General features: G+C 29.7%; 1 protein-coding gene across 1 annotated transcript; it reads right to left on the reverse strand.

Annotated features, from left to right (window-relative positions):
* Window positions 1-437: 437 nt before the first annotated feature.
* On the reverse strand, window positions 438-2,805 carry LOC105771026 (hypothetical protein). Its single transcript, XM_012592425.2, has 2 exons — window positions 2,129-2,805; window positions 438-1,418 (listed from the first exon to the last, which is right to left on the reverse strand). The coding sequence occupies exons 1-2, from the start codon at window positions 2,741-2,743 to the stop codon at window positions 639-641; spliced, it is 1,395 nt and encodes a 464-aa protein (XP_012447879.1). The 5' UTR covers window positions 2,744-2,805; the 3' UTR covers window positions 438-638.
* Window positions 2,806-12,263: the final 9,458 nt, after the last annotated feature.

Genomic DNA, 12,263 nt, shown 5'->3' on the forward strand with positions numbered 1-12,263 from the left:
AAATTTGTCATTGTGTATATCCAAAATATCTATCTATAACCATTGCCCCTCTATTGGTCGAAGCAAGGGTTATCAACTTAGCTTGCTTGAAATAAATAGTAGTGATAAAGTTTCGTTTAGTAAAATTTGTTTGTATTTTTTATTACAAAACTTGTGATAAAGTTTCGATTTTTTGGCAGTGACGATAATATGACATCCTAAGATAATTAGGCGATTAATGATTTTGAACTTTTCACGTGTCATATATGTTCAGCGGAGGTGTGATGTTATATGAGGCTTATCAAGCTCAGCTTGGCCCGTGGTAAAAAGTGGACGATATGCTAGCTTTAGTCAAGTTCTCCAAATACATATGATTCTCTGAACATGGTGTAGGTATAACAATATTATATATTTTATTTTATTTAACATAAAATAATATAATAGCTAAATTTATATACTTGTATAGTAAAAACTGAAATATTATTAAAATACATGAACAATTATTAATACACTCGTAGACTTCTTATTGTTAAAACACACTCACACACTCTCTCTCCCTTATTTCATTGTTATTTTCATCTCATTGCTAATATTATGTTTGCATCCCAACATCACAGATCCTAATCCCAGAACTCGAATAACAATCTCACTGGTCATGATTATGAAATAACATATTTCCTCATTTTAGGAACCACTACAAATGCAATGGCGAGATAGGTGATATAAACTATGGTATAAACACAAGTGAAGAGAATTTGGCTAGTTTGATTGTCGGGCGATATGATAACCAATGCGGAATCCAAGAGACAAAACAACAATGTGGACAATGATAAAGTGAGAACAAAGGAGAAGAAACCGCTGACGAGGGTGGGAATAACCAAACATGTTAGAAGAAAAGATGTTGAGAAGGCCAGAATATTTGGAACGAAGAACCAAAGGAACGGTCCATTCTTAAGAACCGACGATCCCACCGTGGAGGTATTGGGTTTGAAGTCGATGTTTTCCACCACATGATAACTATGATTACTGCTAGTAGTACCGTTGATGGAACCAATGTAAATCTGCAAGTTGGAAAACTTATTGCTGTTGTCCTTTCCGGGCACATCTGCCGGCAAAACGCCACCAGGGGGGCTTAGCGAGGCTTGATAACTGGTGGTAAGGATCAGAACTGTAACGACGAGCATTGCATTCCCATTATCGGGTGACATAGTTTTGATTTCGTATCCCCATTGAGTAATCACCGCCATGATATAAAACGGCGTTCTGCGAAGAATCGCAACGGGATCCCAGAATTTTGTGTGGCGTAAAATGGACACGCACTTCTTGATGTCGTCATTGCCTTTTTTATCCGAGGACTCTAAGATTTGAAGAGCCGTCTGACGTTTCGAATTTTTAGCTTCCGTGTTGATCCTAAGGTCACTTGATAGCATTTTCACAATCTGCCTTAAAATAACATACATATATACATATATTGTTAATAAGAGTGTCCAACATGAAACCAATTGACAATTAAGTGAAAGACCCATTCATTTTAAACATAAAAATTATAACATACAACAAATAATAAAAATCTATGAGTTGAAACTAATTAATAATAACAAATAAAATATATATGATATTAAAATGGAAAATTAGATTAAATTGTACAAAATAAAATTTAAACACATAAATATATCGATTAAGAATACTAAATGAGTACAATTATTTATCATGATGTTGTCATCAATCTTGAGTTGATGTCAAATTAACTTGTGATACTAACTCAATCAACAATATTATTAATATATATACAACTGATGAAAGTACTAGATTGTGTAATTGAAAACAAAATGTATGGAAAACAATAAAATAGAGTATCGATTGAGTAATAAATTTAAGATTTTACTAATCTAATTGGTACGGATTCAAATTCTATTATATACGATAATTTTAATAATTTTCTTAATTGAGTTACCATTCGATTAACTTGTGATACTTTTAATAATTTCTTAATCGAGTTGCTATTTGGTTAATATATAGATATTATTTAAGTACAATCATCCGAATAGGACCTACTTGTCATTGGACAAGCCTAGTTTCACAATTTATAATAAAATGAAATTGGTCAAAATTTAAATTTCGGATTAAAATGAGAAGAAATAGGGTGAACCTGGGGCTGCGGTTGGTACTGCGCCAAAACATGCAACACAGTTTCCTTGTCCCTGTTACCCACGTCAAGGAGTTTATGCTTCTGCAACATGCTAAATTTAGCAGTTGTCCTCAGCCATTTGAGAAGACATGTAAGTGCCTGGTTATTGTATCTAGCCGCGACATGTAAAGCAGTTTCACCTTGACTCGTCAAATCATTGATGATACAAGGATGGTAGTCATCGAAAAACCTATTCAAATTATCGTTATCCTTTTCGTACATGACTAGATAATGCAATGGCGTGTAACCCATCTTCCCTTTGACACCGAGGAGACTTTTGTCAAGTCTCAGCAACGAAACCGCCAACTGTGTATGCCCACATTTCAACGCAACATGCACGGGGCTCAAGCCTTCTTTGTTCAGTTTTTTAGCCAAGGATGGCTTTAAGTACATCATTTCCATTGCGAAATCGATGTATCCTTTGGATGAAGCCATGTGCAATGGAGTGTTGACCACATCCATTTTATCCATCCGATGCAACACGTTTCCGTCCTCCTCGATAAGTTGATACAACATACCAATTTCTCCGCGTTCAGCCGCAACCATCAGCTTGTCTTTCGTATTGGGAGACTGCATTGTTATGGCGACGCTATTTGATTCCGCTGCCACTGATGAACAGAATGAGTTTGAAGTGAGAAAGAAAGGGTAAGCTTGTTTCCTTTATATAACAATTTGCCATTGAATTCAAATGGTTGATACATACAAATATATGTACGTGAATCACGTTCAAGGTGCTTATCTTCATTCTTAGTTAACACCCTTCACAATTTGGCCTTTTAACTCACTCTTTAACACTTTCACTTTTTAAGTGTAAAATGTGAGAGTTTCTCCCCTTATTTATTTTTCCGTTTTTTGAAAAAATATATTAATTTATTTGAAAATTAATGATATTACTTAGTAATAGAAAAGGGTAAACTACACTATTAGTCACTCAATTATGAGTATGTTTTTGTTTTGGTCACTTAGCTTAAAAAGTTAAAATTTGATCATTAATATTTTTTTTCTTTATCACTGGACCGTTAAGTGACTAACTATGGTACTTTTTCGTTGGTATAATAGCAATTTTAGTCCTTGAATTTTATACTTTCTATCAATTTAACCTTGATTCGTATAGAAATGATAAAAAATAAAATTCTTTTTAAAAAGTGAGAGAAAATGAGTTAATGTTATTTTAAACCCTCCAAATTTTCTCTATGTATTATCTATATACAAATATTCAATACTCGTTCTTTAAAAAATCATAGAAAAATTAGAAAATTCTAAAATATTACAAAATGTGTTGAAGTGCAAATTTACCATCATACTATAGGTGAATATTGGAATATGCCACTGTACTTTGTTTTCATTTATATTTGTCATTATATTTTGAAAATACGAGTAAATTTACCATTTGACTCTTATGTAATTTAATATTACTATTAAACTTTAAATTTTATTAAATTTTGCAGCCAATTTTAAATTTTTAATTATATTTTACCTCTCAATATTAATTTTTTGATTTGAAAATATCTTTTAATAAAAGATTCTTTCAAATATGGTTAAGAATAATTTAACTTATAAAAATAAACTAGAATTTCTATTTGATGAAAAAATCTTGAAAAATAAAATACATATATCATGAAAGAAAAATAAGTTTATTTTTATTTAATTTTAACATTATATTAATTAACTTATTGTTATTAAATATCAAAAGAAAAATATAAAAGATTTCTTATTAAAATTGTCTTCAAATTATTTTAAAATAAAATTGAATAGAAAATTTCAATTAAAATTTGATTTTAATGGCAAAATTCAATCAAATAAAACTAAAGCAACAAAATTCAAAATAAAATTAAAATATAGTGGTAAATTTATCTTTAGTTCACAAGCACAATCAGAAATAAAGTGAAGGATAGACGTGGCAAATTTGCATATTAATCCTAAAAATTAAAAAAATTATATAATTTTAGAATGAAAAAAGAGAAAAAGTTGTTTTTAGAATCATTTGGTCCTGATGGAACAATATTTTATTGCATCACTTTTTAAGCAAAGTATTTTATAAAAATTAAAATATAAATTGGTCCTCATAAAATCAACATATTATTTCACTCCATCAATTTAATTCTTATACCATAAACTTTTATATAATTTTAAAAATTTTGTATGCAATTTTATCTTAATAACATCATTTTATGTCTTGTTTGATTGGTAGTGTGATAATATGATAAAAAAAAAACTTTATTTGTTATATATGTAACACGAGCAAAAGAAATTTCCTATTTTTCGCCTAATGAGTATAAACATCACAGAACAAAGTTTTTATTACACCACTTTTGAGCAAAGAATGATTCTTAGAATTTTATGGAAAATATGTCGAAAATCATTTCCTTTTTCTTTTCTCATTACCCAAACCTTAAGAAAAGAATTAAATAGTTGAGTCGTGTTGCACGCATGATTGCCTTTTATAATAAAATATATAATGAAATGATTTAATTCTATGATAATATTTTATATTCAAAATTAGAAAAATACAAAAAGTTCATTAAAAAAACAAGTAAGAAGCACACGTAGATTTTAAAATTTAATATTCTAATCACTATTTTTATTTGAAAAAGTAATTCGATTCTTTTTAAAAGTTGATTTTCAAATTAAATCTTTTTAAATGAATGAAGATTAAATTCAGCTAAAAATAAAATCTAAATTAAAAATATAAATATTAAAAGCTTTTAATTTTTCATTTACTGTTGGTTGAATTAGTTCAACAATAAATTAAAAATCAAAACGCTAGAATCTTTTCCTTTCAATGTTTGGGAAAAACTAAAATCAATATTAAAATATTAAATCTTATGTAATATAAATTACACTTCTGAAAAAAAATTATAATTCTTTAAATACATGAAAAATAATGAAAATGTAAGCACACAAAATTTTGTTGCTATTGTTGTTTTCCTCTTTCCTTCATATATATTTTGCTTTTCAATATTCCTTCTTATATATTAATTTTTTCTCATACATGCACGAATTAATTCTACATATTAATTAAAATAAAATTTATTTTCAATTTAATATTAAATTGTTTTAAAAAATTTAATGACATAGAAAAAACTAGAAAGTAAGAACATAGAAAAATATTTGTTAAAAATAAAAAAATTAAAATATTATTAAAAGGTTTTAAATTTTATTTATTTAAAATTGTTATAATTTTCCACTTCTTAACTAAATAATCAATCCACATCAGCTTTAAGTCTTAGACCTTGTAATATAATATATATCTTACTTGACAGGGAGTGAAAATAAAGATATTATGTAAATTTAATGTTTTAAAAATTAGACCGGTAATTAAATCAGTTAGATAATTGATTTTTAGTTTAATCATTTTGTTCGGTTTGATCATTGGTTTTAAAGGCAAAATTAATTAATAAGAACACCACATGGCAACACACAATTGGCTAGCGTTGCCATGTCATCTAAAAACCAACCGCATTAAAGGTGAGTATCAATTTAATTGACGAAAAAAAAATTTGGATACCAATTTGGAAAAAAAAATTAAACACCAATATGAGAGAAATGAATAAGTTCAAGTGCCAATTTCATATTTAAACCATAATAAATATTTAATTTTAGGTTGAGTTGGATGAAGTTGAAGTATGTTAGGAGTGTATTTGGTGGGGTCAAACTTGTCATTTTCATTTCCAAGTAAAAAGGTAATTAATACAATATTTAAACCTTTATGTTAAATATCCTTTACTTTTATGCTTTTCAAAATTTTAGAAAAATAGATAGTATACTTTTATTAACTAAGTTGTGGTGTGCAAGCCATTCATTTAATCTAATATAAATTATAAATATTAAAAAAAATGTTCTTTTAGTGTCTTTATCAAGCGTAGACTTGTTTATAGATTAGATCATTTGACTCGACTCGAATGTACGCCTAAAAAATGAGAGAATTTGGATAAAAAGATAAGACCCGTTTAGAAAATAGACTAGACCTCAAGTAATGATATTTTGGCCAACTTGGCCTGGATTTGCAAAAAGAGCAAAAAAATCTATTGCTTTCTCACTATACTATTGTTGTTGGTTTTTTAAAGCTATTTTTTTCACTGTTTTGTTGTCATTTCACTATTATTTTGTTACACTTTTTTTTGCTATTATTTGGATATTATATAACTATTGTTTTATTGTTAATTTTGTTATTATTTTAGAAGCATTTCTTGTTAAGTAGCATATCTTAGTGTTATTTAAGTATAAAGATTTTTAAAATTCATTTTCAATTTGTTGGAAAACATTTATATTAATGTTTTTTAGTGTTTTTGATGTATTATTTTTAATTTTTTTATAAAAAATAATATAAAAAATTAGTACGGGTCGAGTCAAGCTAGGCTCGGGTTTCAGTATTTTTATTTACTACAGTAAAATAGGTTTTTAGCGGCTTTTTTTAGGCCTATAGGCGCCGCTAAAACAATTTGCTGTGTTTTGATATGCGCCGCAAAAAACGCCGCTAAATTTTGCGACGTTTATGTGGAAAAACGCCGCTATAGAACATGACCTTTAGCAGTGCTTTCCCCACAAACACCGCTAAAGAACATGACCTTTAGTGGCACTTTCCCCACAAACGCCACTAACTTTAACAGATTTTTACCAACCCATTTTCATTCATATAGAACCTGAATTGTCAACATAATTTCCTGTAACATCAAATCCAACCAAAAATTGCAAATCTAAATGATACTTCAAATTGAACGAAAGAAATATGTATATGATCTAAATTAATAAATTAAATAAAAAAATATTATATTCAAAAGTTATATATATATATATATATTGTTAAAATATTCTTAGAATAAGAAAACAAACGTCTAAGATGATGGATTTTGCGATTGCTGAAACATTTTCATCATATTCTGAAGCTGTAGTTGAAGTTTGTCATATTTTCTTCTGAAGCTGTAGTTGAAGTTCGTCATATTTTCTGCTTGCCCCTACTTTCCTCGCTGCTGCCTCCGCTTTAAGTTATAGTTGGAGTTCTTCATGTTTTCTTTGAGTCTTTGCTTTTCTCGAAGCTACCTCCACTTTAAGTTGAGCAAATTGCTCAACTGTGCTCGCTTGCTTCTGAGTCATCTGGTCTCTTAACCATTGAACTTCAGCTTGAGCCTGATTCCCCGAAGGCATGTATTGTTGCGAGCTGGATCCAAAATATTGGGTTGGGTTAACAAAAGATCCTTGAAATCAAACCTAACCATACCTTTCAAGACCCAAAAATTTAGTAATAATTCGATTATCAATGTCGTTAAGATTAACAGAACTATCACTTGAAGTGATCGCTTCATACTCCACCATTTTATCCTTTAGTTTCTCCTAATAAATCAATCAAAGAGTTAGAAACGAAATATATAATCAAAACAAGTGCAACATAACTTAACATTATTTGCATTACAAATGACGAATTAAACCATTATAATTAAACATTATAAATATTTAAAATAATCAAATTTTATAAAGTAAATATACCATAATTTCTGAAGTTTCAGTAGTCATAGGAGATACATCTTTCTTTCTATGTGTAATGTTAAAAAGCTGAAGGCGTTCAACTTTTTAACCAGATGACAGTTCCTACAGTATAGTAGGAAAAATATTATTTAGTAGAAAGTAATTAATATTTGACACAATTAATAAATTCAAAATACCTTGTCATCAGTTACACAAACAAAACTTTTCGACCCAACTGTGTGCATGAATTTTTGTTTTTACCTACTTATAGTTCCAACTCGCTCATGATCCTACATTATGAAATTATTATTACGTATATAATAAATACTATAAACCGAAATAATTATAAGAGTTTGGAAGTACGTAATACCTCTCTTTTCTTTAAATTCCAGAATCTAACTGCATCTTCCCATTGGTACCTCAGCTGAGACATTTCGTAATTTCTCTTCGAGACTTATATTTTTCTTAAAATATTCCTTCTTTAAAGCACTTTTACGGTCTCTCCATTTTTTTCCTAATGCCTTCTTCACAGAATTATCTGAGACCTCTAAAATGAATCTCTCTTGCAAATAACACAAGTTTAGAAAGTAAATATAAATGAAACTTAAACCAAAGTATTATAAATTACATTTACGTTATTACATTAATATTATTGAGAGCTTGATTTTTGTTACTATCAGGCATATGATGCCATGACTCATAGTTGATAGACAACAAATTGGCATTTCATGCTATAATGTTCAAGTATCATGCTAAAAGTCGAGCTTCTCATCCAATAGGCTGACCAAGACTGTTTCTAGCTACTTTGACACGCTCGACAGGATTTAACTCGTATAAATCTTTTAATAAAGTACGTCCTCGAGTTTTGCACCTCCTACCACTTTCAGCTAAAAAAAATGGTATATTATAATATAAGAATTTGAAATAAAAATCAATAATAAAGGTCTACATGCATGTAAATTAAAGTTAACATTACTTTGAATTTCTACAGGTTCGTCAGCTGTATTCGAAACATTCAAAGATCCAATAACAGTCTGTTGTTCACTATTTGTTTCTTCCGAATTTGGAGGATTTTGAATAATACTAAGATCTCGCAATCTTCTTCTAGGCATTTTATCTGCAATACACATAAAATAGTCGAAATATTAGTAACTAATTACAATAATAATAGTACATATGAAATGGTTGAAATATTTAACAAGATCAAAATTTAAATTATAATATTACATATAATTAAAAAATCGTAAAATCTTACTACATCATGATTCGTAAATATCTTCATCCACTTCCTGGTGAACCCATTGAAATTTTGTACTAGTACTAGGGATAGTTTTATTTAAGTTTTGTTCTGGAAAAGGTAAAGTTTCTGATCTTTCGTCGATATCATCTCTACTTCCATTGACCATGTCAAACAAGTCTCTAGGGGTGTTACGGAGTACAACATACCAACCCTCATAAGTTGGATCTTTCGAGTAAAAAACTTGTTTGACTTGAGAATAAAATACATATGGCTCGTCTATCAATTGTTGTCCAGTGTGAATTAATCGAGAGAAGTTCACCATTGGAAAACCAAATTGATCTTTTTTAATTCCGCGAGCAGTATTAACATCAATCACATCGAAATAAGACAACCTTCTGTTTGCCATAGTAATCCAACTCAATAATGTCAGTAAGAAGTCCGTAATACTCCACATTTCCCTCAACAGGGTTACTGTTTCTAGCACTAGCATAACTTGTAATTGAAGAATTAACAACTATTCCATAATTTTGAGTCCTCCTCAATCTTTCACGAGATTTTGTATGAAACCTGAGTCCATTAATAAGGAAGGTAGTATATCTTTTTACTACTCTATTCGGACCTTGGGAAAGCCATTTATCTTCGTCTTTGAAGTCCTTTCCACTCCAAACCTATTGAATCGAAAGTAAATTGATTATTTATAAATGTTATACGAAAACATTATTATTTGTCAATGAAAGCTCCAAATTGCATAAAGTCAAGGCAGCTCGATATTGTATTTTTTCAAGTTCTTCAACAATCAAAACTTTGCCATAAATAGCTTTCATTATATTAGACAGTTCAATTATACAAGACGCCACCTTTTTTGACATACAACACCGTAAAGCAACTGGTAGTAAATCTTGCATCAAGATATGATAATCATGTGATTTTACGGAATATAGTCTTTGATCTTTAAGACTCACATCGAGATATATTTGATGCATACACATTTGGGACCTTTATATCCTTCAACACTGTGCATAATACTTCTTTTTCTTTCTTCGACATTGCAACAATAGAAGGCGACAATCGAGATTTTCCATTCGAAAGTAATTGGGGATGAAGATCACGTCGAATTCCTATGTCAACTAGATCAAGTCAACTTTGAAGTTTGTCTTTCGATTTTCTATCGATATTCAGAATTATCTCAATTATGTTCTAGCAAACATTCTTTTCAATATGTATGATATCAAGATTGTGTCACAAAATATGATGCTCCCAATAAGGTAACTAAAAAAAATACTTTTTTTTTATAAGCCTCCTCATTAGGATCATCCTCTTCATCAGATTCATTATCAATCTGCCGGTCAACATCGCCAACATAAGCCTCCGTCGGTCTTCTCTTTGTTTTCTTCTTGGGTGGTTGATTCATCTTCTTATAACTGAAATTAATATCTTTTAACATGAACAAGATTTCAAATCCAATGGTCTGCTCAAGAGCTTCTCTGAACTCTTCAGTACCATCAAATAGAGTCATTTGAAATCTAAATCTATGATTTCCATCTAACCACCGACGATGCCCAATATAAGAGAACTTATTCCCATTAAATAACCATTTCAAACATATTTGTGTCGTACAACAAGGACAAGCATAACGTCATTTGGTACTCCAACTAGATAAATTGACATAAGCTGGGAAATCATTAATAGTCCACAAAAAAACTGCACGTAAATAAAATTTCTCATTTCTCAAGACATCATATGTTTCAACATCCGCCTATAACTGTTTCAACTCTTCAATAAGTAGCTGCATATAAATGCCAATATCATTCTCAGGACCTTTCTCTCCAGGGATAATCATAGATAAGATAAAAGAAAATTGCTTCATGCAAATCCACGAAGGCAAATTGTAAGGAACAAGCACTACATGCCAAGTACCGTACGAAATACTCATGATTTTAAAAGGATTAAATCTATCAGATGCTAGCCCAAGCCTCACATTTCGAGGATTGTTGGCAAAGCTTGGAAATTTACTGTCAAATGATTTCCAAGCTAAAGAATCCACAGGATGCCTTAATAATCCATTATCGGTTCGTTGATCATGATGCCACCTTATAGACTCGGTTGTCTTTAACGACATAAAAAGCCTTTGAAGCCTTGGTATTAGTGAAAAATATTGCAAAATCTTTATTGGCTTCTTTCTTGACTGTGCCTCACCTTCATCATTATTCACATTTTCTGTATTCCTATTCATCCAACGAGATTTACCGCAAACATGACAAGACTGTTGGTTTTTTCAATCACCTCAATACAACATGTAGTCATTTGGGCAACTATGAATTTTGTCGTACCCATGGCCTAAATCTTTTATCTGTTTCTTGATATCTTTGCGTGAATGAGGGATTTTTGTAGACGAAAACATATCTCTCAAAAACTCTAACAGCAGTGTCAAAGAGTTTCCGATCCACCCTCCCAAACATTTTAAGTGAAAAAGATGAATGCAGAAGGACAGTTTTGAAAATTTCGATTCCTCACAAAGATCTTTATTCATTCCATTAAGTAACTTGTAGAACTTCGCCACTTCTCCATTTGGCTTTTCATTAGGTACAATCATCAAATGTAATAATTTCAGGTGGAAACGATTGCAAACCATGACTGCGCATGTTAAATGCATCCCGCAACATACCTTCCATGTCATCTTCTCTAACAGACTAATGGTAAGCATTATGAGGATAAGTCGGATTAATCGTTGAAGAGGTTCTACGAGGTGTACACTCTCCATAGAAAATCCTTTTTTATACCCCCGAATAAAGCCATCAACAATTAGATGTTCGTAGACAACTTCACGAATATGCCAATTGATGTTGCCACACTTCTTACACATGCAAAGAATGGGTGTAAACAATTAAGAGTAGGGTAAACCGGTTCAGGTAAGTTGTTTATTTATAAGTATAATTAAGAGTAGGGAAAAACAATAGTGTTGCCCAAATTTACGTGATTTTATATATTTTGATCTAAAGTTTTATGTAAGTTATGATATGATATATATTTATGTATTATGTAAGTTATGTAAGTTATGATATGATATATATTTATGTAAGTTATGATATGGTATATATTTATGTATTATGTAAGTTATGATCCAAAGTTTTTTTTTATTCTTTAAATGTTTATGTAAGTTATGATTATCATCTTTAAATTTTAACTTTAAATTTTAACCCTTTAATTATACTATTTTAATTTATAAATTTGTGTTTTTATCACCTTTATATTTAGTATACTTAAAAGACAAAAAATAACAAATTAATGATTATATGTTAATAAAGTTAAAATTTTCATCTATTTTGAGTTAATATTTAAATTAAATCTCCATAAACTTTTTAACTTTATACTACACATTAAAATCGATCAATT

This window comes from Gossypium raimondii, chromosome 5 (genome assembly GCF_025698545.1).
Source record: "Gossypium raimondii isolate GPD5lz chromosome 5, ASM2569854v1, whole genome shotgun sequence".
NCBI lineage: Eukaryota > Viridiplantae > Streptophyta > Magnoliopsida > Malvales > Malvaceae > Gossypium > Gossypium raimondii.